The following is a 23423-nucleotide window of genomic DNA, read 5'->3' as shown; positions in this document are numbered from 1 at the left end:
TAAAGGCAAAAAACATTTTTTTTTGGGTAATTATATTATTATTGGCGCTATATCACACCACTTCTGCGTTGGTTTTTGGTTTAAACCCAGTTTAACCCAACCCCCCCCCCCCCCCCCCCCCAAGTCGTAGCGCCAGATTTGGGCCTATCTGAACCATGACAAGCACCAAACTTCAGACATGATAGATTCGGAACTCGGTTCTACGTATTACCCGTTTTCTCCAAGATGTATTTTATCGATTCAGATAAAATTTGAGCATTTTTTGCAAGCTTATTGGTCGTCCTCATGCTGAAATTTTGTCTCGTGCAAGCGTAGCTGTCCTCACTTCCTCGGATCTATATAGAGGCGCTTTTTGGTTAAATACAAGGCCACTAAAAGACCTCTTCAAGGCAAGATAAATCGTCAATTTTATAAAGCCATGTGATAGCTGAAGTGTAAGATATTAGTTAAAATGGAAAGAAATTTTCAGATTTCCCTCAACTGTTGTAGAATTACTGACATTTAAATTAGAGTAGCCCTCTGAGTGAGCTCTATATGAACTAGGAAATCCACCATGCTAACATTACCCCTCCATGTTTGTGTACAGCAATATTAACTATTTGCACATGGCTGGCGAAAATGCTCGTCTGAGTCTTTCTTTACCTAGACTCAACAAGTTCTACGTCCTTGGTCTTCTCCAAATCATCCCTGCCACGCAAAGTATTGCTCTTTGGAGTTTCATCTGAAAGTGACCCCATACTCGGATGCCAGTGTAGCATGACCTTTTCACCTGTAAAAAGCTTATCGATCTGCTCTAGAGAAAGGTTTCGGGTTTCTGGGTAGAAAAAGTAGATAAGAGGGAGGAAGAAAAAGTTGAAGACGCAGAAGTAGACGTAAGTGCGCCACCCGATATTGCTGATGCTCACGGGGGTGATTTCAACCACGAGGAAGGTAAAGATCCCTGGAAATGTGATTAGCACTATCCTAGATATGCTCTAGATAGTTGGCGGTGGGTGAACTTACAATTAGAAGCAGAAGCCAGAGCCGCAGCCCTTGTTCGGATGGCCAAGGGGGCATATTCAGCAGGTAACAGCCATGGGATTGCCAACAAGCCAACGGCAAAGAAAAAATTGAAGAGGAAGAGCATGATGATAGCTACAATACCAGCGCTTCTACTTCCATTGGAGACAGTGCCGGCTAGAATCGCCATACAAGCACCCTGTCCTGCAGCCGCAAACATCATCAACTTGCGGCGTCCGAGGCGGTCAATGATCCAGATGGGCACCAGAGATGAGATAAAATATGCAATGCCATTGAATCCAGCCAACAGCAACGAAAGGTTATGAGACAGGCCAACGCTTTCCTGGAAGATTGACGGGGCATAATAAGTGATGAGGTTGATACCACTGAGTTGCTGCATGAATTGGCCGCCGATACCCAGCATTGTACGGAAGAAGAACTTTTGGTCGCCATTTTTAAACAATGCCTTATAACTGCTGCCAAGTGCAGCCTGGCGCTCCTCCTCAATGGCAGCCTGGATCTCGGTAAGATGTCGCATAACACTGTCGTCGTCGGGTGCAATATGGCGTGCATTCTTCTCCACGGACCAAAGTACTTGGCGAGCCTCGTCGTGCCGATCATGGGCCACGAGCCAACGAGGAGACTCGGGCAGGAAGACGATGGCTGCACAGGTCATTAAAGCAAAAAGACACTGCAAGGCAAGCGGGAAACGAAACTGCGCCTCGCTGTTGACAAACGACATGCCGTAATCGACCCAATAAGCGGTCATTACACCAAAGATGTTGATCGCCAATTCGACACAAAGCTAAAGGGCGTTAACGGATACGCGAAATTGGTAATCGATGTTCTGTTTGACTTACTCCTTTTCCACGGTCATGAGCACGCATCAGTTCTGAGTGCCATACAGCTGGAAATGGATGTTAGCCGCCATACCAAGGCCGATTGTAGTAAATGCGACTACTCACGAATAGTACTAGTGTTCAAGCCGTTACCCAGTCCCGCAACAATACGGCCAACAATGAGATGTGGGATCGTGCTCGCAGAGGCTTGCAGTGCGCCGCCAATAGCAAGAATTAAACAGCCCAGCATAATAACCCTTCTTCGCCCCAGATTTTCACCAAACACCAGAGCCAAGAGAGAGCCGAAGAAGCAGCCCTGAGATGTGTTAGGAGAAGCCACGGTGAATTCTTTCCATATCGACGGTTCAACTTACGATTTCATAGATGGCGACACTATTAGTCTATATCAGCCGGTCTGAAGCGAGGATACAAACTATAAGAGATTGGACGAATACTTACACTGTTCCCTGCAGAGACGCACTTCCATGTCCAGTAGCTGTAGTGTCTATCTCCGGAAAGGTTTTTGTAAAAGCAGCCCCCGTAAGGAGGCCGCTCATGACACCTTGGTCATAACCGAATCTATAAGCATTCCAAGTTAACCAGGAACTGAGTATACTTTTGGTGGAATGGGTACAAACAGCAAAAAGCCAACACCTGCTGTCAGCGTTATCGCGTGGTTGAGCGGAGCTCCAACAAAAGACTTCATCTTGCCACAGCTGGCTGTAAAATAGAATGATAAGGTATGGGATAAGAAAACTGTTGGCGATAATGTGCAAAATCAGCAAATCTTGCCAGCAGCTTGTCCACAGGCCGCTCAACTATATACAACTTGGCCATGTACAGATTTATGCAGTCGATGAGGAAAGATTGTGGTGCGATGCCTCGTTTTTTCGTAGTCTCGAGTCAGAAATCGTTCGTCTGATCTCGGAGTAGCACCCCCGAATTGCGGGGTGTGGGGGTGGAGACTTTGTCCATCAAACAGGAAAATGGAGGCGCATGAACGGGAATAAAAGCCAGGGTGGCGTCGAAAATGCAGGTTCGTCACTCAGGTTCTTCGTTTACCCAGTCGTTGTGGCGGGCGCCCTAGTCGGATCTAGAGAATTTGACGCTGATCAAACCCTGCACACGCTAGCGGTTAAGATGTCCCAATTAGCCAATTTTAAGCGCATCAGCATGTAACCAAGAGACAAAAAAAAAGTTGAAAGCGTTCTGCGTGAGTTGGTGAGGGAGGCGGCAATTATTTCCCAATGGGTGGAACGCTCTTGTTGCGCTACATACACGTAGCTACAACGATAACTCGAGCGGATAATATAGACAAAAAGGCGTTTGATGCATCTATAAACGAGTCTGCGCTTAACTTCAACGTTTTCTGCGACATGGCAACTATGTGAATGCGGAAAAGCGTTCCAATAGTGTAGGGCGTTGTGAACTAGTAGCCTATATAGCCAACCTTGAGTGTTTCTAAACCATCATGTCTTCTGAGAAGCGTATTCGGTCTTGCTTTTGCCCCTTAAAGCCCAGCCTTGAGTAGAAGCTGCACTACTTCTGTGAGAATTTTGGTAAATCCAACTTCAAGCCATCACTTTTACCATGACTGTCGTGTCCATGTCGCTAGGTCAGTTGTCTCCAACCTTGCTACTGATTACAAGACACTAAGAAACAACCAGGCAAGCATTTCATTAATGGGGTCAACGACCCCATCCAACGGGCTCTAAGAGCTGCCCTATATGCCGATCCTTCTTTAAGGTTGATACCAGAGGAAAAAGGTGAGACAGTCACTTCTAAATATGGCTTTGACCAAGCTCACCAACATAAAACAGTTCTATATCGCCAAGAATCATGCAACTCAGACAAAGTGCTACTGATGGCGGGTGGAGGATCAGGTCATGAACCAGCATACGCCGGCTACGTCGGTGAAGGCATGCTTGACATTTCTGTGGCGGGCCACATCTTTGCTTCCCCCTCAGCTTCACAAGTACTTGCTGGGCTCCGTGCAGTAAAATCGAGCAAGGGGTAACAACATATCCCCAGCCCAGTTTAATATTGTATTTTACTGATGAGTAATAGGACCTTGATTATTGTTAAGAATTATACGGGCGACAAATTGAACTTTGGACTCGCAGCGGAGAAAGCCAAAGCGAGCGGTGAACTTGTCAATGTCGTCTTTGTCGCAGATGATGTCTCTGTTGATGGCAATACCCTTGTTGGACAGAGAGGTCTGGCAGGCGTCATATTGGTGATAAAAGTCGCCGGTGCCTTGGCAGCTAGAGGGTGAGATCAAAGCATGTCTCGGGTAAGCTATCCAGAAGCTAACTGGCAATACAGCGCAAGCCTTGAGGATGTCACGTCCATCGCAAAAAAAGTCGCAGGTTCCATGGCGACTGCAGCAGCAAGTCTAGATCGATGCAGTGTTCCCAACAGGGGAGTTCAGCAGTCACTGTCATATGGAGACCTAGAGTACGGCATGGGTTCGTGATACACTGGCTCACTTGTCAGAACCATTACTAACAGAGAATAGGAATACACAATGAGCCAGGTGTAAAAAGGGCATCTTTCGTGTCACTAGAGGAGAGCGTCCAAAGAGTCGTAAACATGGTCTTGGCTCCACAGGCTAATCGTTGGACGCCACATTCGGATCAAGAAGTTGCGCTAATGGTAAACAACCTTGGCGGATTGAGTGTTCTGGAAATCAATATCATCGCAGAAGAAGTCATTCAGCAGCTCCGAGCAAGGGGAATCAGATTGAGCCGGTTGTTGATAGGAACTTTCCTCACATCACTGGATGGGCCTGGTTTCTCCATCACTCTTCTTGGGCTGGACCATGAAACTCGCGAACTGCTGGATAGCTCAACTGCTGCCCCAGCCTGGCCACGAAAAGTTTCAGTACTCGGTGAAAATTTTCCCTTTGAGCAAGTGATCAAGCATGACCCGATCCAAAATGGCCACAAACCCCCGCTGTCTAATGGAATTAGTGGTGAGATTGGACCATCCTTGACTAATCGACCATCAGAGCCGCTAACATGTTTACTATGATAGAGGGATTAGATACTACACTTGTCGGCAAACTCATAAGTCGTATATCAGAGACAACGCTACAGGACGAGCCTGCTATTACGAAATTTGATACCATAGCTGGAGACGGAGATTGTGGCGAGACCTTGCTGAGCGGAGTCAAAGGTAAGAAAATGTCACAATTACAGCAGCTTAAGCTACGTAAGGGCTCGGCTAATATTAAAGTAGCTCTCAATGATGGCTTCAATGCGAGCAAAGATTGCCAAGTTATGCTACCCAGTACCGTATTCAGGCTAGCTGCAGATGCAGCCGAGCGCGGCATGGGTGGCACATCTGGTGCAATCTACGCCATCTTCCTGAATGCAGTTTCGAATGCTCTAGTCAATGCCGCAGCCTTTGGCGAACAATCACCGAATGCAATTCGATCCGCTCTAAAGTCTGGACTAGAGGAGCTATGCAAATATACGCTTGCCCGGAAAGGACATCGCACGTTGATGGATGCCCTGATACCCTTTGTCGAGTCAATACAAAACCAGAATCTGAGAGAAGCGTACCTTGCGGCAAGGAAAGGTGCAGATGCCACCGTCAATATGGGCGCCGCCATGGGTCGAGCGAGCTATGTCGGAAAGGAGATCCTTGACGAAGAAGGTGGCGTCCCTGATCCTGGTGCATTGGGTGTAGTGAGCGTCATCAGGGGCATCTGTTTCGCAATGGACATTGAGATTTAGTACAGCTTGGTGTTTTCAAAGTCTTGACCAGTGGATTTAATTAATTAGATTATAAATAAACATTTATAGTGCACCTCGTACCTTGGGCTATATATATTTACATATCCAGTTGGCATGACACCGATGCAGTGGACCACGCGTTCACCTCAACGACTTCTGAGGAATGATCTGCCCCATACCTACTCAAACCCCAGATCGCCCCACCACTCTACCAGATCATCAGCCCTCCATTTTGTCGCCCATCCACTTTCTTTCTCGATCCGCTTCAGCAAGTCCAAGATTTCATTATGCTCACTCGGGCTGCTAAATAGCCTCCCGGCGATCCATAACGGCTGTAGACTGTTGGTCCAGCATCCATGATGGCTATTGGACTTGGAAATGCCCACAATGCGTCGAGCATGCCAGAGGATTGATCGTGGTTTTGCTACGAGTCCAACGTGTGTTGCTCGGGGTTTGTGCTGCAATAAAAGCAATGCAGCAGTGTGATACAACTGATTGCCAGAGATTGCTGCGGGATTACTAAAGAGAATGGTGGGGAAACAACCTGTCCCTGATGCAGTATAGACAGGATACATTGGTTCAGGTCGAGTTTCGTACCACTCATCAACAAAGCCCCATAGCTCATTCCATCTCTTCAGAAAGCCACCATTTGTTGATGGCATTGCTGGTGCAAAGCAACTCCCATTCGAGTGTGAAAATTTGTCTGCCAGTAGATCTACTACATGTGCTGTTAAATATACGGCTTGATTGGCATGCATGTCAAATGAATCGGAAGACCTGAAGAGATCTACTGCTGCCGGGAGACCGACTTGGGGTATCCACGAAGATATAGGAATAAGGGTCTCGGTGGAGGATATCAGACCACCACACACATCCATTCGTGCGAAGCACCAAAATAATGCCTGTTCTAGCCCACCGGAAAGACCATGGATGCCAACCGCCTGAAGCAGAGTGGCACATCCCTCAAGATGCCGTCGCCAAGCCTTGGGCGAGCAGCTCAACATCTCTAGCACACAGAGTACCACACAAGAAGCAATAACATGGGTGCTCCTGGTGGCAAGCTTTGGAAGAAGCGAGTGTATGGCCTGTTGGTAAAGAGCTAGGCTGCTGGGAACTGATTCCCCACTCAGTCGTCGCCTTTCCATTTGCCGGGCTGATACTGCCAAGATGGCGTACTTTACATGGGAATGCGTTTTCGCCATAGGTGATAGTGTGTGTTGGAAATGTTTGTGGTGATCGAATTTGTCAAGCTAAGCCGTATTAGCCAACGCCAGAAGAGAAGCCTCAACAATGAGGTAAATACTGCACATACCCATGGAGCCACTTCGTCGAGCCAATTTACCCAGAGCAAAGACTCTTGTTCTTCAGTTAATATGGAAGAAGACTCTTCATCGACACTGTCGAGACCCCCCGTTTCATAAGACCCATCGCGAGATGAGTTGGTCGGGGCCACAAGCGCTTCATCCTCTCCATTGCAAGGCGTTGTACATCTCGTAGAGCCAATCGTACGAGACTCTCGAATCAGATGACTGCGTAATGTTGAGTGCAAATCAAGATATGCAGATCCCGGATTGAAAATGCTGTCTTCGAAGCTCTCATCGCTAAGATCCGTTCCAAGTCCTTCGAAATCTGGTAGATCTGTCTCCAGGATCATGTTAGGGGTACTCTGAGCATCTGCATGGATGGAAGTGTGGCTAAGCGATAAGAGATGGGCGGCTGCACACTCTGCTTGTGACAAAGGAGTGTTGCTGTTGATGTACTGATTTGGAGAAGATGCATTATCTGATATATGACCGTTGCTTCCAAACGGTGATGACTGCGACTGCGCTGGTAGTGCTGGTACGGGATCACAGTCCCGGAGGATGCCATTGAGAAGAGGGCCACCAAGACTGGTGCTTTGAGGAATTTCGCGCACCCTTGGACTACTGTATTGAATGGTAGATAAGGGGCTATTAAAGCCATTTATGCTTAATTCTGCGGTCATGTCAAACTGAGGCGGAACGTGTTCAGTCGGTTGCCATTGTGACTGTGATATTTGCAGCTGATTTGGGGAGCGGAATTTGAAACGAACGCCCCATTCACAGTTTGCACCGACTCTAAGACATCTCATACACGCCGGCCTTGATTCATCACCTACAGAAGCAGTCAATTTAATGCAGCACCAAGCTATTCGTTATTTGAAGCTCACATTTTCTCTTTTTACGACGGCAGTTCAGACATCCTGTGCGTGTCCTCTTGGCTTTCCGGCCTCGTGAGTGCTTGCTGTGTCTGGCGACGACATCGGTCATGGTGACGAGTTTGGATATAAGTCGAGTCTGTACAAGACGTGGGAGGCAGTTTCGTAGAAATGAAGAATGGAGAAACCCCCGGAATGAACAAGGGCAGGTCATGCATGCAGTGGCAAAACCTGCTCTCCCCACAAGGTCGCCGGCGAGTTGGGGTAGAAGCGGGGGGTTGCCGACTAGTATCCCCATGGGAAAATGCTGCACCTTGATTTCGGTAAGGACTTCAATCTAAAAAGCATCGGTGGTCGCAACACCACTAGACCCTGCTCATGTTCTGCGTCTACATAGAGGCTACAGTCTCAATTCATTACTAGCTCTCGGCCCTGCCAAATCATCATGTATCTACATGTAGTCTCTACTTGTAATAGAGACCCACTAAAAATAAATTGCGTATAAGTTCTGCCTCTCTTCTATTTACTTTTCTTTATTGTTGGATTTGTTGATATATAGACATTGCATCATTAATGTACATCAAAGCCATCGCTAAAAGCGGCCGTTATATACTCTACAGCAACACGCCACCGAATGGGACATAGTAGTACCTCATGCTGATCAGGCGGAAGCACAGTGCCCTCCATCGACCCGCAAGTCAGCGCCAGTCATGAAGCTGCTCCCATCAGCGAGCAAAAAGAGTGCTGGCGCCTTGAAGTCTTCTGGAACTCCCAATCTACCCAAAAGCGCACCGGCCATCCATGTCTTCTCCACCTCGGGCTCGGCCGCAAGCAATTCGTCCGTCATTGCCGTCCGGATATACTGTAAAACAAAGAGTCAGTATAAGCAGGATAAGAGAATATTATGCTTCTGACTTACTCCTGGAGATAACGTGTTGACTCTGATGCCGTTGTGACCCCATTCCTGCGCAAGAGACCTGCACATTTGTTGTACCGCTGCCTTGCTGCTGTTGTAGGCTGTACATGTGAGGCCCCTGTTGGCGATTTGGCCACTCATACTGGAGATGAGCACAATACTGCCTCGAACTTTGTGTTCAATCATGGTTCGCGCCGCATATTTTGCCGTAATGAAGACACCAGTGGTATTTACTCGCAGTATTCTTTCGAAATCAGCGGCAGGGTAGTCTACCGCAGGGATTTTCTGCTGAATACCAGCACAAGCAATCACCCCTCCAAACACTGCCCCTTTGGACATGGCATCGTCAGCTATTGCCCGCATCACATCCTCCACCTCTGATTCTGCCGTAACATCACACCGCTGGTATGAAACAGTCACTGCTTGGGCTTTCGCAGCGGCCCGTAGTTGTGACCATTCCGGCTGAGAAGGTTCTGGCAGTATGTCAAGGCAAGTGACATGTGCGCCGGCTTCAACAACGGCGAATGCGAGTGTTAATCCCAAGCCGCGGCCCCCTCCAGTAATCGCAATCGCTCTACCGGTGAGGCTAAAAAGGGGAGGGCTTTGTTTGGCAGTGACAGGCATTGATGCCACTACTTGGTCGACGGGTGCCGGCGTCATGCTGTTCTGTCTGTTCTGTCCTAGTTTGTGGTAGTCAAGGGATTCGTTGCTGTACTGCTAAGGAGAAAGGCGTAACGTTGAAAGCTCGACTGGACAGTTGGTCCAAGTCTAATCGTAAAGAAATCGAGAGACTGGGATATCGTAGAAATATTGATCACTTGGTGCTCGAAACCCACCCGCGGTGTAATCCCCATACGACGCACCGTATACGGCAGGTTTCTCGTGTAAACCATCGTATAAGCGCTTCAGAACTCCAATTCCGCCTGCAGCTTATACTTTCCACTTCAGGAATATTAAAGCGCTAGCGCCAATATCTTTGCCGCCCTGCAAAACTTCCATTTCCAGCGCCTTTGAACGATGCCAGATTCGACAAATTTAGGCGCTAGCGCGGGGCACTGCCGAGTTGGATGCATCGACGCTTGAGCAGAGCCCGCCGCGCTTCATTTGTGGCGTAAGGAGTATGTGACTGTAGATTTCAATGGCAGACGCTCGAGTAGAAACACTCTTGTAGATACAAAAACTCGGGAATGCTCAGAATCTGCTCAGTCTTGATGCTGTTTGGAGAAATTGTCAAAGCTGTTTGGGCGCTTATAGTCTAATCAAGGCAAAAACAAATCACACATCAATCGCTCTGTGTAAGCAATGGCCCCATCCGCGACCTTGAAATCTGCAGATGCCACGCCAATTGCGCTCCAGAAAGCGCTGAATGGCAAGACACAACTTCAAAATGCAGAAAAAATTGATCTAGTCTTACGGACATTTCGATGTCTGATTGCGGACTTGTGTCAGCAGTTCAATGGTGGCCATCCAGGGTAGGTTTTGCGCACTCGTAATTATATCTTCGACGCGTTGGCTAATTGGAGTGCTCCTATAGAGGTGCCATGGGAATGGCAGCCATCGGTGTGGCCCTCTGGAAATATGTCATGAAATACTCCCCAACAAACCCTTCCTTCTTCAACCGCGATCGATTTGTCTTGTCAAATGGACATACATGCCTGTTCCAGTACTCTTTCCTCCATCTGACAGGTTACGAGGCCATGACAATGGAACAATTGAAGTCATACCATTCCACAAGAACCGACTCTCTCTGTCCCGGCCATCCTGAAATCGAGCTTCCCGGCGTAGAAGTCACGACAGGACCTCTGGGACAGGGTATTGCCAATGCTGTCGGATTAGCCATGGCCTCGAAGCACTTGGGAGCTACTTATAACCGACCAGGATTTCCCATTGTCAATAATACTACTTGGTGTATGATTGGAGATGCATGCTTGCAAGAAGGAGTTGCCATGGAGGCTATTCAGCTGGCTGGCCACTGGAGGCTGAATAACCTTGTCGTAATGTACGATAATAACCAAGTTACGTGCGATGGAAGTGTGGATCTGTGCAATACAGAAGATGTGAACGCCAAAATGAGGGCGTGCAATTGGAACGTCATAGAAATCGAAGATGGCAACTATGACGTCCAAGGCATTACGAGTGCCTTAATTGCAGCTCGCGAAAGCACCGACAAGCCCACTTTTATCAACATTCACACAGTCATCGGCATTGGCAGCAAAGTTCAAGGCGATGCAAAGGCACATGGCGCCGCCTTCGGTGCTCAAGACGTTGCTAGCATTAAAACTCAGTTTGGCATGGATCCTGCCAAATTCTTTGGGGTATCCCAAGAAGTGTATGACTTCTTTGCGGATTCAAAACAAAAGGGGTCATCTTTGGAGCGCACGTGGGATGGGCTTCTAGATGACTACTCAATCCAATATCCGGAACTTTATGCTGAATTTAAACTGAGACAGCAAGGCAAGCCGACCAAAAAGTGGGAGGATATGATACCTGCAAAAGATCTACTACCGACCGAACCGACGCCGTCTCGGAAGTCAGCAGGGCTCATTTGCAACCCTCTTGCGTCTGCATTGAATAATATGATGGTGGGCACAGCCGATCTCTCACCATCTGTGAATATGATCTGGAAAGGCAAGGTTGACTTTCAAAATGTATGTGCCGTAAATCACATATTATCTACCATCACTCGCTGACCAGAATAATAGCCCCATTTGAAGACAACATGCGGTATCAATGGAAACTACGCCGGTCGATACATTCACTATGGTATCCGCGAACACGCCATGGCCGCAATTTCGAATGGCTTGGCAGCGTTCAACAAGGGAACTATTCTGCCAATTACTTCATCATTCTTCATGTTCTACATTGTAAGCTCATCCGCCAATTACCAATCGTCGTTTCCATGCTTTAACGCTGATGGTGATAGTATGCTGCTCCGGGTGTTCGTATGGGCGCTTTGCAAGGTTTGCAGCAAATACACATTGCAACCCATGACTCCATCGGTACTGGTGAAGATGGTCCCACACATCAGCCCATTGCATTAGCAGCCCTCTATCGGTCTATGCCAAATATACTGTATATACGGCCCTGTGACAGCGAAGAGGTCGCTGGCGCATTTATCGCCGCCATGAACGCCACGTCCACTCCGACCATCATCTCACTTTCTCGCCAGGCATTGGAGCAGTATCCAGCTCACTCGCGTCGTGAAGGCGTTCTTCGCGGTGGATACGTTTTCATCGAAGAAGATGCAGCCGATGTGACGCTGATTGGTGTCGGAGCCGAAATGTGTTTCGCGGTGAAGACTGCGGAGCGCCTTCAATCTGAGTACGGCATTCGAGCACGGGTCGTGAGTCTTCCGTGTCAGCGAATATTCGATCGACAGCCGATAGAATACAAGAGAGAGGTTCTTCGTTACAGGTCTACGCCGGTAGTTGTTATCGAGGCCTATGCGTCGAATGGCTGGGAAAGGTACGCTGATGCTGGGTTCACCATGTCCTCATTCGGCCATTCGCTACCTGGCCAGGCAGCGTACAAGTACTTTGGATTTGATGACGAGGTAATAGCACCGGCTGTTTCACGATTTGTTCAAGAAGCGAAACAGATGGGCTTGGATAGCCTGAGAGGCGAGTTCAAGAACATTAATCCAGTAGTGCGAGGATATTTGGAATATTAGCGTTTGTATTGTTGGAGAGCGGGTTCAAGAAACAGCTTGTAGAAATCAGAGATCGAATCAATTGCATTATTCCTGATATTCGAACTATTTACGCAGATAGATTCCTTGTACACACTAGATAGTAGTTGTAATTAAAGTGATATCGACGGAGCCAACGTGATCATACCTAGGTAACTAAAGCTTCTCTAACCTCTCTATTTTCCTATTTTCTATGTTTTCACCTACCCATTTTGTGTTTAATGGAATAGATGTCTGTGTTTTTTTTACTATTGAACTAGAATTGTATTGCCTTTTTCAAGACAATTACAGAGTCAACAGTTTGCTTACTTTTTGGAGGCTCTGTGGGAAAGAAAAGATGAATGTGATGGAACCAAACCAGGTTGTCAAAGTAGTCCAGATATACTCCAGCAATGGATACCTATTAACACATCTTAACATGTCGGACTAACAATCTCTCCTGTTTATATCCAGAATCAGAGGTAAAAAGACAGTGGATTACAGAGTTTCTACTCTACAAGAGATGACTAGCAAGACCGAGCCGCCTTGTTAAAGAATGATTTCGCCTCTGATTTTATTAGTGTCGAGCATTGTCAAAGAATCGGGTCAGAGTCAGAGGAACTTTTTTTTACCAAACCACCCGAGAACTAGACTCGACTACTATCAAAAAAATCGCCCTTTTCTTTCAAGCACCTGGTGCTTAGACTTACTGATATGGGCAGAGCCTGAACTTCAATCCTTTTGCCGCTGGTTTACCAGTGCCTAAACTTGCCATTTTGGTAATAATTTAGCGCAACAGCACGACGGTGGTCGACTAATGACATCAACTCTCACCACATGCACTGTAGCCGCCCCCTTGTCTTGCTTAAATAGGAAAAAGGAGCCGTCAACATCTGTCGATCTGGCGTAATCGCAATAAGAATTCAGCCCGCAGTACGTGGAACCTTTGTGGGGCTTACCCCGGATTTGTTTCCTTAGCAGCATCCAAGATCTGCAGGGATGGTTTCAACAACAACCCCATGGGGAATGATTGTGTATAACAATATATAAAGAGCCATATATAAAAGCTCTGGATCCTCCCTTTACCGCAAAAAAGACTCTATACGGCGTCAACAGACTTTCATAGTCAACAAGTCAAACCCAATGGCAATGCAATTATGGCTTGGCCGAGGCAGGAGCCTCCAGCTGGGCGTTACAGTATGCTGTCTCATGGCATTTGTCCTGTTCGGATATGATCAAGGCGTCTTTGGTGGAATTTTACAAAACGCAGACTGGCTTGAACAGTTCGGCCACCCTTCTGACTCCAAGACGGGAATCATAGTCTCTTGCTACAACCTGGGTTGTTTTTCTGGCTGCTTCAGTAGGTTTTAGCTACGTGATGTACATCTATTCTTGCATGTCTAACATTTTTACAGTCAATTTCCTAGGCCTCGGCGAGAAACTCGGCCGTCGCAAAACAATTTGGGTAGCTATGGCTGTGGTCATCGTTGGTGCAACCTTGCAAGCAACGGCATTTACCATCCCACACCTCGTCATTGGCCGCGTAATTACCGGCATGGGCACCGGTATCAAAACTTCCACTGTTCCCATGTCAGTATAGTCATCAAGGCACTATTGGGATGCAAAACAACTAATGATCCGCGGTACAGGTATCAGTCTGAGCTCTGCGATCGCAAGTCTCGTGGGCGTCTCGTTTCCGCAGAAGTTCTCTTCGTGGCGGTCGGCATAGTCTTTGCATATTGGTTCGACTTTGGCATGTCTTTCGTTGGTGGCGCAATTGCTTGGCGCTTCCCTATTGCTTTCCAGATCATCTTCGCGATCGTGGTCATTATACTCGTTTTCGCACTGCCCGAGTCTCCACGCTGGCTGTTTAATCACGGCTATGAATCAGAAGCTATAGAAGTTCTCTGTACAGTTTACGATAAACAACCCGAGGATGAATACATCATGGTCGAGCGGAATTCCATCCTCCAAGCCATTGAACTTGAAGACTCGGGGAACACGGTCAGATCTATCCTAAGCATCTTCAAAAATGACCAAGTTAGAACTGGTTACAGAGTGCTGCTCGCTTGGGGAGTGCAGCTTATGAACCAAGTCGGCGGTATTAACTTAGTTGTATACTATGCCCCGTCAGTTCTTGTCCAAAATGTTGGTATGTCGGCGCAACTAGCTCAGATTCTGGGCGGATGCATCAACATGATGTTCATGCTTGGCTCTATTTTACCCTCTCTCTATTTGGACCGCATGGGCCGTCGGAGGACCATGATGTGGGGTTGCTTTGGTTGCGGGGTGTGTATGCTCATGATATCAGCCCTTTTATCCCAAGCAAACGCTGAGGAAGGCCGTGGGCACACCTTCTCATCCGCTGCGGTGTCATTCTTCTTCCTCTATATGCTTATTTTTGGTATGACCATTAACTGCGTGCCATGGGTTTACGTGCCGGAGATTCTCCCTCTTGAGGCACGTACTCAGGGAACCGCTATTGGAATCAGCTCCAACTGGCTGTGGAACTTTGCCATCGTCATGATTACACCGATTATCATCAATCGGTTACAGTGGAAGGCTTACCTGATCTTTATGATTACTAATCTTCTTTTTGTTCCCATCTTCTACTTTTACTATCCGGAAACAAGCAACCTTAGACTAGAGGACATTGACTATATCTTCTCCCAGGGAGGAAATCCTGTCACTGTTGCTAGAGATATTGCTCGGAGAATGAAAGGCGGCCTGGTTGGATCTGACTTCAATCAAGAATCTGGAATTCCCACCCTGTATGATAGCCAAAAGGAGACAGTAGAGGCTGTTGAGAAGGTGTAAATGGCTCAACTGGGATGTAGAGATTTGGAGAATGATAGGAGCTTGAAGAAATGCCATATAAGTCAACTGATACCGGACATCCTGCATATAGAGGTTACAGCGATTCTCACCTGGCCAGCTTTATTATTAGCACTCTGACATATGTGAAATGCATGAATCTATTCCCTAACAGTATTGTGTGGCGTCAGGCTTTCTTCCTATCGCCAGATTACTTTATCGCCGTCTTACTACCTGCGAGGGTATGGAGGTAGCTGGAATTCTTTCAGAAATCCAGAACCGAAACTCTGCTTAGTGGCTGTGACTGGTCGATATAGCAAATGAACTCGCAACTTAGAAGGCATATAAGGGTCATAATATATACGAACGACTAGGGGTTGCAGTTACCAAATAGGGACCCTATATACCGGTGCATTCTATTACTTCTCGAGAAGTGTTTGGTCTATCGTGATTAGACTTTTTGCCGGCTGACGTCAGCACGATCGCGGCCCTGCATCCCCGTCTCCAACTACATGCTATTTATTTATTTAACAGGCATATACGAAGAAAATTTTTCTAGTTAAACAAAACTTCGAAGCTGTATCTACTCATTAAAGTGCCAAGTCCACCATGTCAGACTCTCAGAAAATCGCCCCTGAGCCGCGATACCCAGATGTACGGCACGCCGCTGAGGCTCGTCGTCTTCAGATGCAAGGCGCCCTCATTGCAGATGCTCTTGGCGGCCTTATATTGTGCCCTATAGACATGTCTCGCACGAATTTGCGTATCCTTGATAGCGCAACTGCTGACGGACACTTTTTGACATTGGTCCGGGGACAATTGGATCACCCCGAGAGCGCGGAGCTGATCGGCACAGATATCGCGGCGTATCCGCCGCTCGACTTGCCGGACAACATTACACTTGAAATACAAGACATTTTGAAGCCTTGGCCAGAGAAATGGGAGGGCCATTTCGACTTTGTTCATCAACGGACAGCGCTCGCCGTCACGGGTGGAAAGGAGCGGGCTGTTGAGGCAGTACGGCGGCTCATAGGGCTGACCAAGCCTGGCGGCTGGATTCAGGTCGTAGATGGGGCGTTGATGATTGGCGAAATAGCAGAGGGGGATAAAGCCATTGTAAAGCTGTTTAAGCTGCTGGGACAAGTGTTGGTACGTGTTGGGATGAGTATAAGGTTGGGAGTATTGACGGCTGAGATCCTCAAGGAAGCCGGAGAGGGTTTGCTTCACAATCTTGGCGAAAGGCAAGGTGTTAGTGCTTTGGGTAAGGGCGCAGCTTCAGAGGAGCTTGAAGAGATGGGATATGCGGAGTTGACTGGGATTCATCGTAGTTTCATGTTAATACTGGAGGGGATGCCTGAGGAAGAGAGGCCAATGACCCTCGAACAAGCTGAGGGGCTCCTGCCAGAGATTTTGAAAGAGGCGCAAGCTGGAGAGTGCGAAATGACGTGGTACGCCGCATGGGGACAGAAGATTTGAAGCTGGTCAGCCAATTAATTGATATCTGTCAACTGTCATGTAATTAATACGTTATCAAAGTACTCTCAACTTGACATTGACAATCCTCCTATGAGTTAGTCAAACTGTGGAGAAGAGTGCTCGCTCTTCCTTGCCACCAGCAATGCAAACTAAGTGATTAATACGCTCTGGAAGACCTGAAATACAGAAGCCTTGGGCTCGAGAGTGCTGCTGGTCTAAATTACGCAAGTTTACAGTGACTAGCGAGTCAACGATGGATCTCATCATCATCAGTTGAGCCATAGCCTCTCTAAGGCTCAGATAAGGCTTACGCCTCGATATTCCTATTACGTGTCTCAGTCGTAGCGACATCTAGAATGCTGATAAAGTACAAATTGAGATCCGTATGCATTAATGATCTGGCTAGTTGGCCAACATCCCACGCCAGCGATAGTTATAGCTACATGTACTTTCATTGACGCCGCAATGTACCTAGAGAAATCTAGCTTAGTCGAGATAGTTTCCTTCCCTACTCTAGAAGGCAGGTTGCAATCCTTGTTGATTAATATAGTTCATTATATTTCGCCAAGATATTAGCTTATAAGTTTTCTAAGTTTGCAGCTCCACCTTCTAATTACTATTAAAAAATCAACTTATACGTATTAGTTCCGGCTTCCACGTGAACCAAGGGCCTCGTAAAATTTTATTTACTTTAGATTTAGCCAGATTATTACTGATCGCAACAAGAGCAAGCAATCACAAATATCGGCATCGGGGCAGCGCAGTTCTTGCCGGAATGCGTAGGCAAGATAATAGTAGCGTACCTCGCATAGCTGCTGCCGCTGGAAAAGCTGCTGCTGTACTAGAAAGCGCTGGGCGAGTCTATTAGCAGAGGAAGTAATTCCGCGGCGGCAGTTACGGCGGTGGCAACAGCAGAGCAGCAAAGAGAAAGATGCCGCAGCTACTTGGCAACAACTGGTTCTGGATAGACATCCGGCCCCGGTTCAAGGATTATCAAAAGACGGCTGAGCAAACGGCGCTTACCGCTCGGCTTGCTCAGGTGAAGCTTAGTGTGTCAATCATCGTGGGATGACAAATAAGAGGGGAAAGAGGTGGAGGATAATAGGAGCTTTGTTACAGAGGACATGTCTGAGAAGTAAGTAATATAAATTTATATTCAATCAACGCATAGAAAAAGGTCAATAAAGCAGCGCTGTGCTCCTCATGCAATATTTCTAAACGATCTATAGCTAGATAAGATTGCTGGCTTTCAGGAGGCCGGTCAATTATGGCTCCCGATAGTTTTCTAAAGCAGAAGCCGCAATAATAACTGTAGCGGGCCGTAAGCGGGGCCGGTACTAGTGCTAACAACAACGACAATAATAAGCTCGAGATGTCATAATTTCCGGAGCTCATAACTATCGGATAAAAAACGGGTCCCGCTCTTACTGAAAAGGGCATTATCCTTATAGGATATCTATTCCGGCAATATGTTACAGGAGTATAGGAGTACATTCCCGTATATAGTTTATATAAGACTCTTTGGAAACTTTACATACTTGATTTGGTAAAGAGTTCCATAGCAAGACACAGGAGTTGTTCGCAAAGAATCTATTGTATCATTTCCCGCCGTCCAAGTATTATCTATTATATTAATTACAAGTAAATCTAAAGGTTGGTTCGCTAAATTAGAATATATTGTACATCATTGTAGAATCTCGTCAGTCATCTTGCTTGATCCCACAACAAGTGGGCCGTAGACGGCGCTATTGTCATAGCCAAGAAAAAAATCCGGAAGAACATCTTCAGAGAGGTAAAAGCCGGGGCTGAGTAGCTGGTCAACGTCACTAAATTGCGGCGATTCGCTAAACCATGGGTTGGCCGGCTGTTGGTCGTTCATCATCATTGTGGCCTCCGGTGTCATGAGCATGGAGATTTCATTTGGCTGAGGCTGTTGTGGCGCTGTTGGCAGTGGTAGCTGCAATTGTTGTTGAGCATGGATAAAACTGCGGTCACTAATACTCTCAGATGGAGCTACTTGACTGAGATGCCCGTCTGAATTTTTATCCTGTTTTGGTGCCTTAGAACTCCCTTTCTTCAGTATAGTCTGAGCCCGTTCAAACAGTCGATACATGACATCGGCGCTCCAGTACGTCCCTCTCAAATTTGAGAGCACAAGCATATGAAGCTGAAGTTTATTCTCTGCAAGGCCACGGATTAAAGAGTTGGCAGATTTGCAGTCGTAAAGATGTATCTGCATAGCAGGAATCATTGCCGTGATTCTATGATGGTCAGTGTCAAGGGTTCCTTAAGATGTTATTGAAGAGAAACGCTGCTGCTCACATCATTGGCTTCAGATATCGTATAGCGTCAAGCTCAATGAGGCTCTGTAGCAGCCCATTCGTATTTGACGCAGCTTCACGAGCTCGGGTCGCGGCCGTTTGTCGCCAGCGTGAATGTGCCCCGACTGGGAGAGAGCTAGATCGACTCAATGCATAAGGCCTATAAAGTATTGCGATTGAAGCTCTATTCAAAACATTAGTTGCCGTTTAGGAATCGTCATTGTGTTGTTGGGGTACAAACTGGTAAAGTAAGTCGATCTGATATGCATGAATGCTCAGCTCCTCACTAGAATCGCCTGGGATAACTTCTTCTTGCGCCAGCGCTTGCAACTCTAGCACATATTTGTCAATCTCCGCCATGGTAGGTACAATCCCATTCACACGATAATGAACTCTCAAGATGTTACCCAGAGTATCGCATATCTTTACAAGACGAATCCACATCTCTGCCAGAGCTCTCGAGTCGGTGGGGATAAATTTGGCGCTTCCTGGACTTGTAATAGACTCTAACTCGTTCAAAACGTCTTCTGCCACAGGGAATGGGGTATCACAATCTTCGCTATGAATGCGCATTGGCCGACCCCGAGCCAAAGACACCCATCTATCTCTGACAACACACGCCCACCAAATACGACGCATCAGAGATTCTCGTGCAGGCAAAAGCGGTTTCTTTGCACGGCCCCTCAAGCGAGAAGATCTATGGAGGCCGATATTTTGGGACAGAGAAATGGCAATCCCTATCCAATACCAAGCTCCAGTGTGGTCTTGCGGATCGGTATACCAAAAACCCAGGAGAATAACTGACTGAATGAGCACCAGCTTGTCGGTTCCTCGATCGACATCGTAGAGGCACTATTCCGATTTAGCATGAGTTGTAAACTTATTGTGACTCAGTGCCAGATCACTCACTTTAGCACGTTCATACATGGCGGTTTTCATGGCCTTCCTACTGGCAAAACCCGCTTTTCGCAAGACATCTGTATCGACAAACTGCAAAAGAATGTTACATAAGTACGGGCAACTACAAATGAGTTAGAAAGCTGACTTACATTTGCTGCGGCCAAGAGCATACTCCAGTAAAGCAGCAGGCTGATGTTGCGGGAGCCATTACTGCAATACTCGTTGAGAAACGCAGGAGCATCGATTATCGGGAGGAAGAAGTGGACATGCTGAAAGTAGCATCGTACTAGCTCGTCGCACACCTCATCTGGAAGCTTAGAAAAGACGCCCTGGAGACGCATGTATTCCAGCTCATGAGGCTTGTGAGATATTGTTGTGGATATGATGGGGGGCATATGTAAGGCTTCTTCGGGAGATTCAGGGTGACAAAGGTCATATACAGAGTGACGCGGGCCTCTTCTATCGCCTAAGAGCGTATTGTGAGCTTTTCTTGCCCCCCGTATGTTCTAATTCTCAACAGAGGAAAAATTTATGCTTACCGATGTAAGTGAATGAGGTGTCTTCAGGCAAAGCTGCCTCCGTCGCAGCTCGGTCGTAATCATCATCTATACGCATGACATTTATTTTTAGATTGTGGTTCTGATGTCAAGAGAGCATAGCCATGAGAGTGTACTGAAATGCCTCTACCTTGTATAGCGTCAATGGGCTGCTCTGACAACCTGCCAGTGGCAGTCTTTGGGTATGAGGTTCCAGAATCGCCCCGGATTACGCCTTGCGCAAGTTGTTCGCCTTTTTTTTTCCGAGGTCTGTTGGAAACCAAGCCACAAGTGTCAATACGTCTTAGTTGCTGCAATTGAGCTTTCTTCTGCTCTTACCGATGCTTTTTTCGAGGAAGGACTACACACGTTCCCCCGTCGCGTTGACAGTTTGAACATGGATTACCGCCAGTGTGAACCACATCGCAACGCACTTTTCGCTGATTACAGCCTTGGCAAGCGACGCGTGAGCGATTTCGTGGAGCAGCTATACCCGCATTATTGCTGCCCCATATGTTGCTGCTGCTGGGCCGAGCGACATAAGTGCCATCCCCAGATTCCATGATCGGTAAAAGATGAGTAAATGTCTGGGGAAGAAGTTTGCCGTCGGCAAGAAACGAAGATGAACGCTGGGAGCTTACTTTTACCCCGGATGGAGGATTCAAGCTACCCCACAAAAACGCCGTCTTGGTGGCGCCGAGCAAAGAAGTTGGCTCGAGCTAGAGCGGCTAATTCGGCAATTAAGGCTCTCTGTCTCGTTCCTTTTCTGCCGGCACTTCTTCATATTCACCATTCTCGTGGCGGTCTACCACGTGTTTTCTCCTTTCACGTTCTCCTTAGGGATGGGCAACATGACAGCCCATCGAAGAAAAGAGCGGGGGTGGACATAATACCGCCATTTTTCTTGTGTTGTGAACTTTGCCGAGACAGCATCAGCCACTTTTCGAGCCATACGCTGGCTACGCCTAGCGAATCAATATTATAAAACGCCTTCTCGCTTGGCAGCAAAGACTGAAGGATTGCGATTCCCATCGTGCAGCGAGACAACCACTCAGCAGATCACTCTATAGAGTCTCGCGATATGGAAGCTCTTAACGACACAAAGATTGACAGGGCAGAGGAGATTGAGAGGATGGAGGACGACACTACCAATATGAAACCGAGTAATGATCCATTTACTCCAGAGGAGGAGAAGCGACTTGTACGCAAGCTCGATTTTTGGTATGATACTATTCTTTCAGCAACTTACATTATTAACTTGGCCTGAATCTCACCCAAATCTATAGGATTGTCCCTCTCATGATGGTAACATATACGCTGCAAAGCTACGACAAGGGTGTCATGAGTGCGGCGACACAGTTCAACTTCAATGCAGATTTGAAACTTACCACTATTGTCGGCTATGAGTCCAATGGGACACCCATCACAAACAACCAAAAATACGCCAATGCGTCGATGATTTTCTATATTGGATACCTGGTTGGCACATATCCCATGATGTTTTTATCACAACGCTACTCAACGTCTCGCGTGGTAGCATGTGCGACTTTCTTGTGGGGAGCCGTTCTCATGTCTACGGCTGGATGTTTCAACTATGCTGGCATCATGCTTAACCGCTTCTTCCTCGGCTTCCTCGAATCGGCTGTCGCGCCTTCATTCACTGTCTTGGTAACTTTTTGGTGGACAAGAGAAGAACAGGCCTTACGAACTGGTTTTTGGTACAGCTGTGTTGGCGTTGCTACAACTATCTCTCCTCTTATCAATTATGGGTTGGGCCAGATCAATGGATCCCTTCCTTCTTGGAAGCCTATTTTCCTCATCCTCGGGGGTATCACAGTTCTATGGTCAATAGTTCTCTTTTTCTTCCTTCCAGATGACCCCATGACCAGCAAGTACTTGACCGACGCCGAGAGGCAAATCGCCATTCGTCGCCTCGAACGAAATAACGCTGGTACCATCAGCCATGAATTCAACAAGAGTCAATTTTTCGAGGCTTTCCGCGACTACAAGCTATACAGCTGCTTCTTTATCGTCCTTCTTACCGGTGTGCCATCAGGTGCCCTTGGAACTTTTGGAACCATCGTCATCAACGGCTTTGGCTTTGATCACTTTGACTCTCTGGCTCTCACATGCCCCATTGGCGCAATTACCGCCATCTCAATTCTTCTTTCGGGTTATATTACGCGTAAATGGAAGAATACGCGTTATCTATTGATTATCATCTGCGGTCTCATCTCTATTGCCGGAACTCTCATTTGTTGGTTTGGACCTCGCGACAACCGAGGGCTGTTGTTTGCGGGCATTTTCCTTATTGCCGTGCAAGTTGCTTCTGGCGGTCTTGCAGTTTCCCTAGCAGCATCAAATATGGCAGGACATACTAGTAAGTACACTCTCTCAAATAGAACATATCTACATGTGATGATCAGTAGCTTACTGTTTTCCAGAAAAATCCACTGTCAGCGCGTCAACTTTCGTTGGGTACTGTGTCGGAAACGTCATTGGCCCCGTGATTTTCGGTGCATCACCAGGGCCGGTTTATCATGCAGGATTTGTCGGGAGTTTTGTCTGTTTATGCGGTGTAGTAGTCATTGCATCTATTACATATGTTCTACTACGCAGGGAAAACAATAAGAGGGATAAGCGGTCTGGTTCGCCAATGGGCCTTCACTCTATTGATGAAGACCTTACGGATATGCAGAACGAAGATTTCAGATATGTACTTTAAACATAGTGGTTATTATTTCTAAAGTACTGGATTAAGTTATTATTTTTATCCAAACCCCCTGCCCCCAAATTTAAGCATATGCAAGACTTGTTAGATAAACGAACAATCAAGATATTCATGCGGGACCAGCAGCACTCATATATGTAGTTCTAAACCAAGTAACCTTATAATATATTTATCCAACATTGTAAACAGTTGCTGATCAGCATGGGCGTCATTGTCACGTGTAATAAATATAAAACACGTGCTGACCAAAAAATCCCCTAAAAAGAAGAAATAAGGTGAGACACCACTTTTTCAATAGGAAGGTCAAA

General features: G+C 47.0%; 9 protein-coding genes across 9 annotated transcripts; 5 read left to right on the top strand and 4 right to left on the bottom strand.

Annotated features, from left to right (window-relative positions):
- Positions 1 to 303: 303 nt before the first annotated feature.
- On the bottom strand, positions 304 to 2872 carry GGI43DRAFT_404107 (sugar porter family MFS transporter). Its single transcript, XM_083205880.1, has 8 exons — positions 2477 to 2872; positions 2298 to 2417; positions 2213 to 2231; positions 1965 to 2154; positions 1860 to 1906; positions 1003 to 1804; positions 500 to 940; positions 304 to 427 (listed from the first exon to the last, which is right to left on the bottom strand). Exons 1-7 carry the CDS (start codon positions 2542 to 2544, stop codon positions 639 to 641), a joined length of 1548 nt encoding a protein of 515 aa, XP_083060823.1. The 5' UTR covers positions 2545 to 2872; the 3' UTR covers positions 304 to 427; positions 500 to 638.
- Positions 2873 to 3428: 556 nt separating this feature from the next.
- On the top strand, positions 3429 to 5578 carry GGI43DRAFT_433882 (Dak1 domain-containing protein; the record flags this gene model as incomplete). Its single annotated transcript, XM_083209812.1, has 7 exons — positions 3429 to 3453; positions 3506 to 3604; positions 3659 to 3851; positions 3906 to 4109; positions 4164 to 4295; positions 4352 to 4812; positions 4923 to 5578. 7 exons carry the CDS (start codon positions 3429 to 3431, stop codon positions 5576 to 5578), a joined length of 1770 nt encoding a protein of 589 aa, XP_083060822.1.
- Positions 5579 to 5757: 179 nt separating this feature from the next.
- GGI43DRAFT_383478 (Zn(II)2Cys6 transcription factor) lies at positions 5758 to 7866 on the bottom strand (the record flags this gene model as incomplete). Its single annotated transcript, XM_083203390.1, has 3 exons — positions 5758 to 6828; positions 6891 to 7711; positions 7767 to 7866. 3 exons carry the CDS (start codon positions 7864 to 7866, stop codon positions 5758 to 5760), a joined length of 1992 nt encoding a protein of 663 aa, XP_083060821.1.
- A 235-nt stretch (positions 7867 to 8101) lies between these two features.
- GGI43DRAFT_433876 (uncharacterized protein) lies at positions 8102 to 9669 on the bottom strand (the record flags this gene model as incomplete). The annotated part of the gene is made up of 4 exons (XM_083209811.1): positions 8102 to 8616; positions 8674 to 9350; positions 9507 to 9573; positions 9607 to 9669. 4 exons carry the CDS (start codon positions 9667 to 9669, stop codon positions 8416 to 8418), a joined length of 1008 nt encoding a protein of 335 aa, XP_083060820.1. The 3' UTR covers positions 8102 to 8415.
- A 232-nt stretch (positions 9670 to 9901) lies between these two features.
- GGI43DRAFT_433873 (Transketolase, thiamine diphosphate binding domain-containing protein) lies at positions 9902 to 12340 on the top strand (the record flags this gene model as incomplete). The annotated part of the gene is made up of 4 exons (XM_083209810.1): positions 9902 to 10142; positions 10205 to 11318; positions 11373 to 11534; positions 11594 to 12340. Exons 1-4 carry the CDS (start codon positions 9973 to 9975, stop codon positions 12338 to 12340), a joined length of 2193 nt encoding a protein of 730 aa, XP_083060819.1. The 5' UTR covers positions 9902 to 9972.
- A 1140-nt stretch (positions 12341 to 13480) lies between these two features.
- On the top strand, positions 13481 to 15154 carry GGI43DRAFT_433871 (general substrate transporter; the record flags this gene model as incomplete). Its single annotated transcript, XM_083209809.1, has 3 exons — positions 13481 to 13697; positions 13765 to 13927; positions 13987 to 15154. 3 exons carry the CDS (start codon positions 13481 to 13483, stop codon positions 15152 to 15154), a joined length of 1548 nt encoding a protein of 515 aa, XP_083060818.1.
- Positions 15155 to 15747: 593 nt separating this feature from the next.
- Positions 15748 to 16627, top strand: GGI43DRAFT_433868 (uncharacterized protein; the record flags this gene model as incomplete). Its single annotated transcript, XM_083209808.1, has 1 exon — positions 15748 to 16627. The coding sequence occupies exon 1, from the start codon at positions 15761 to 15763 to the stop codon at positions 16625 to 16627; it is 867 nt and encodes a 288-aa protein (XP_083060817.1). The 5' UTR covers positions 15748 to 15760.
- A 1585-nt stretch (positions 16628 to 18212) lies between these two features.
- GGI43DRAFT_404105 (Zn(II)2Cys6 transcription factor) lies at positions 18213 to 21179 on the bottom strand. Its single transcript, XM_083205879.1, has 8 exons — positions 20724 to 21179; positions 20536 to 20654; positions 20388 to 20453; positions 19998 to 20314; positions 19858 to 19938; positions 19190 to 19800; positions 18950 to 19132; positions 18213 to 18888 (listed from the first exon to the last, which is right to left on the bottom strand). Exons 1-8 carry the CDS (start codon positions 20945 to 20947, stop codon positions 18312 to 18314), a joined length of 2178 nt encoding a protein of 725 aa, XP_083060816.1. The 5' UTR covers positions 20948 to 21179; the 3' UTR covers positions 18213 to 18311.
- A 358-nt stretch (positions 21180 to 21537) lies between these two features.
- On the top strand, positions 21538 to 23109 carry GGI43DRAFT_422645 (major facilitator superfamily domain-containing protein; the record flags this gene model as incomplete). Its single annotated transcript, XM_083208137.1, has 3 exons — positions 21538 to 21605; positions 21671 to 22764; positions 22829 to 23109. The coding sequence occupies 3 exons, from the start codon at positions 21538 to 21540 to the stop codon at positions 23107 to 23109; spliced, it is 1443 nt and encodes a 480-aa protein (XP_083060815.1).
- Positions 23110 to 23423: the final 314 nt, after the last annotated feature.

Source organism: Trichoderma evansii (genome assembly GCF_050947405.1).
Source record: "Trichoderma evansii strain SZMC 28006 chromosome Unknown GGI43scaffold_9, whole genome shotgun sequence".
Taxonomy (NCBI): Eukaryota; Fungi; Ascomycota; class Sordariomycetes; order Hypocreales; family Hypocreaceae; genus Trichoderma; species Trichoderma evansii.
Note: the sequence above shows the minus strand (reverse complement) of the source record. Positions and strands in the feature narration are given on the sequence as shown.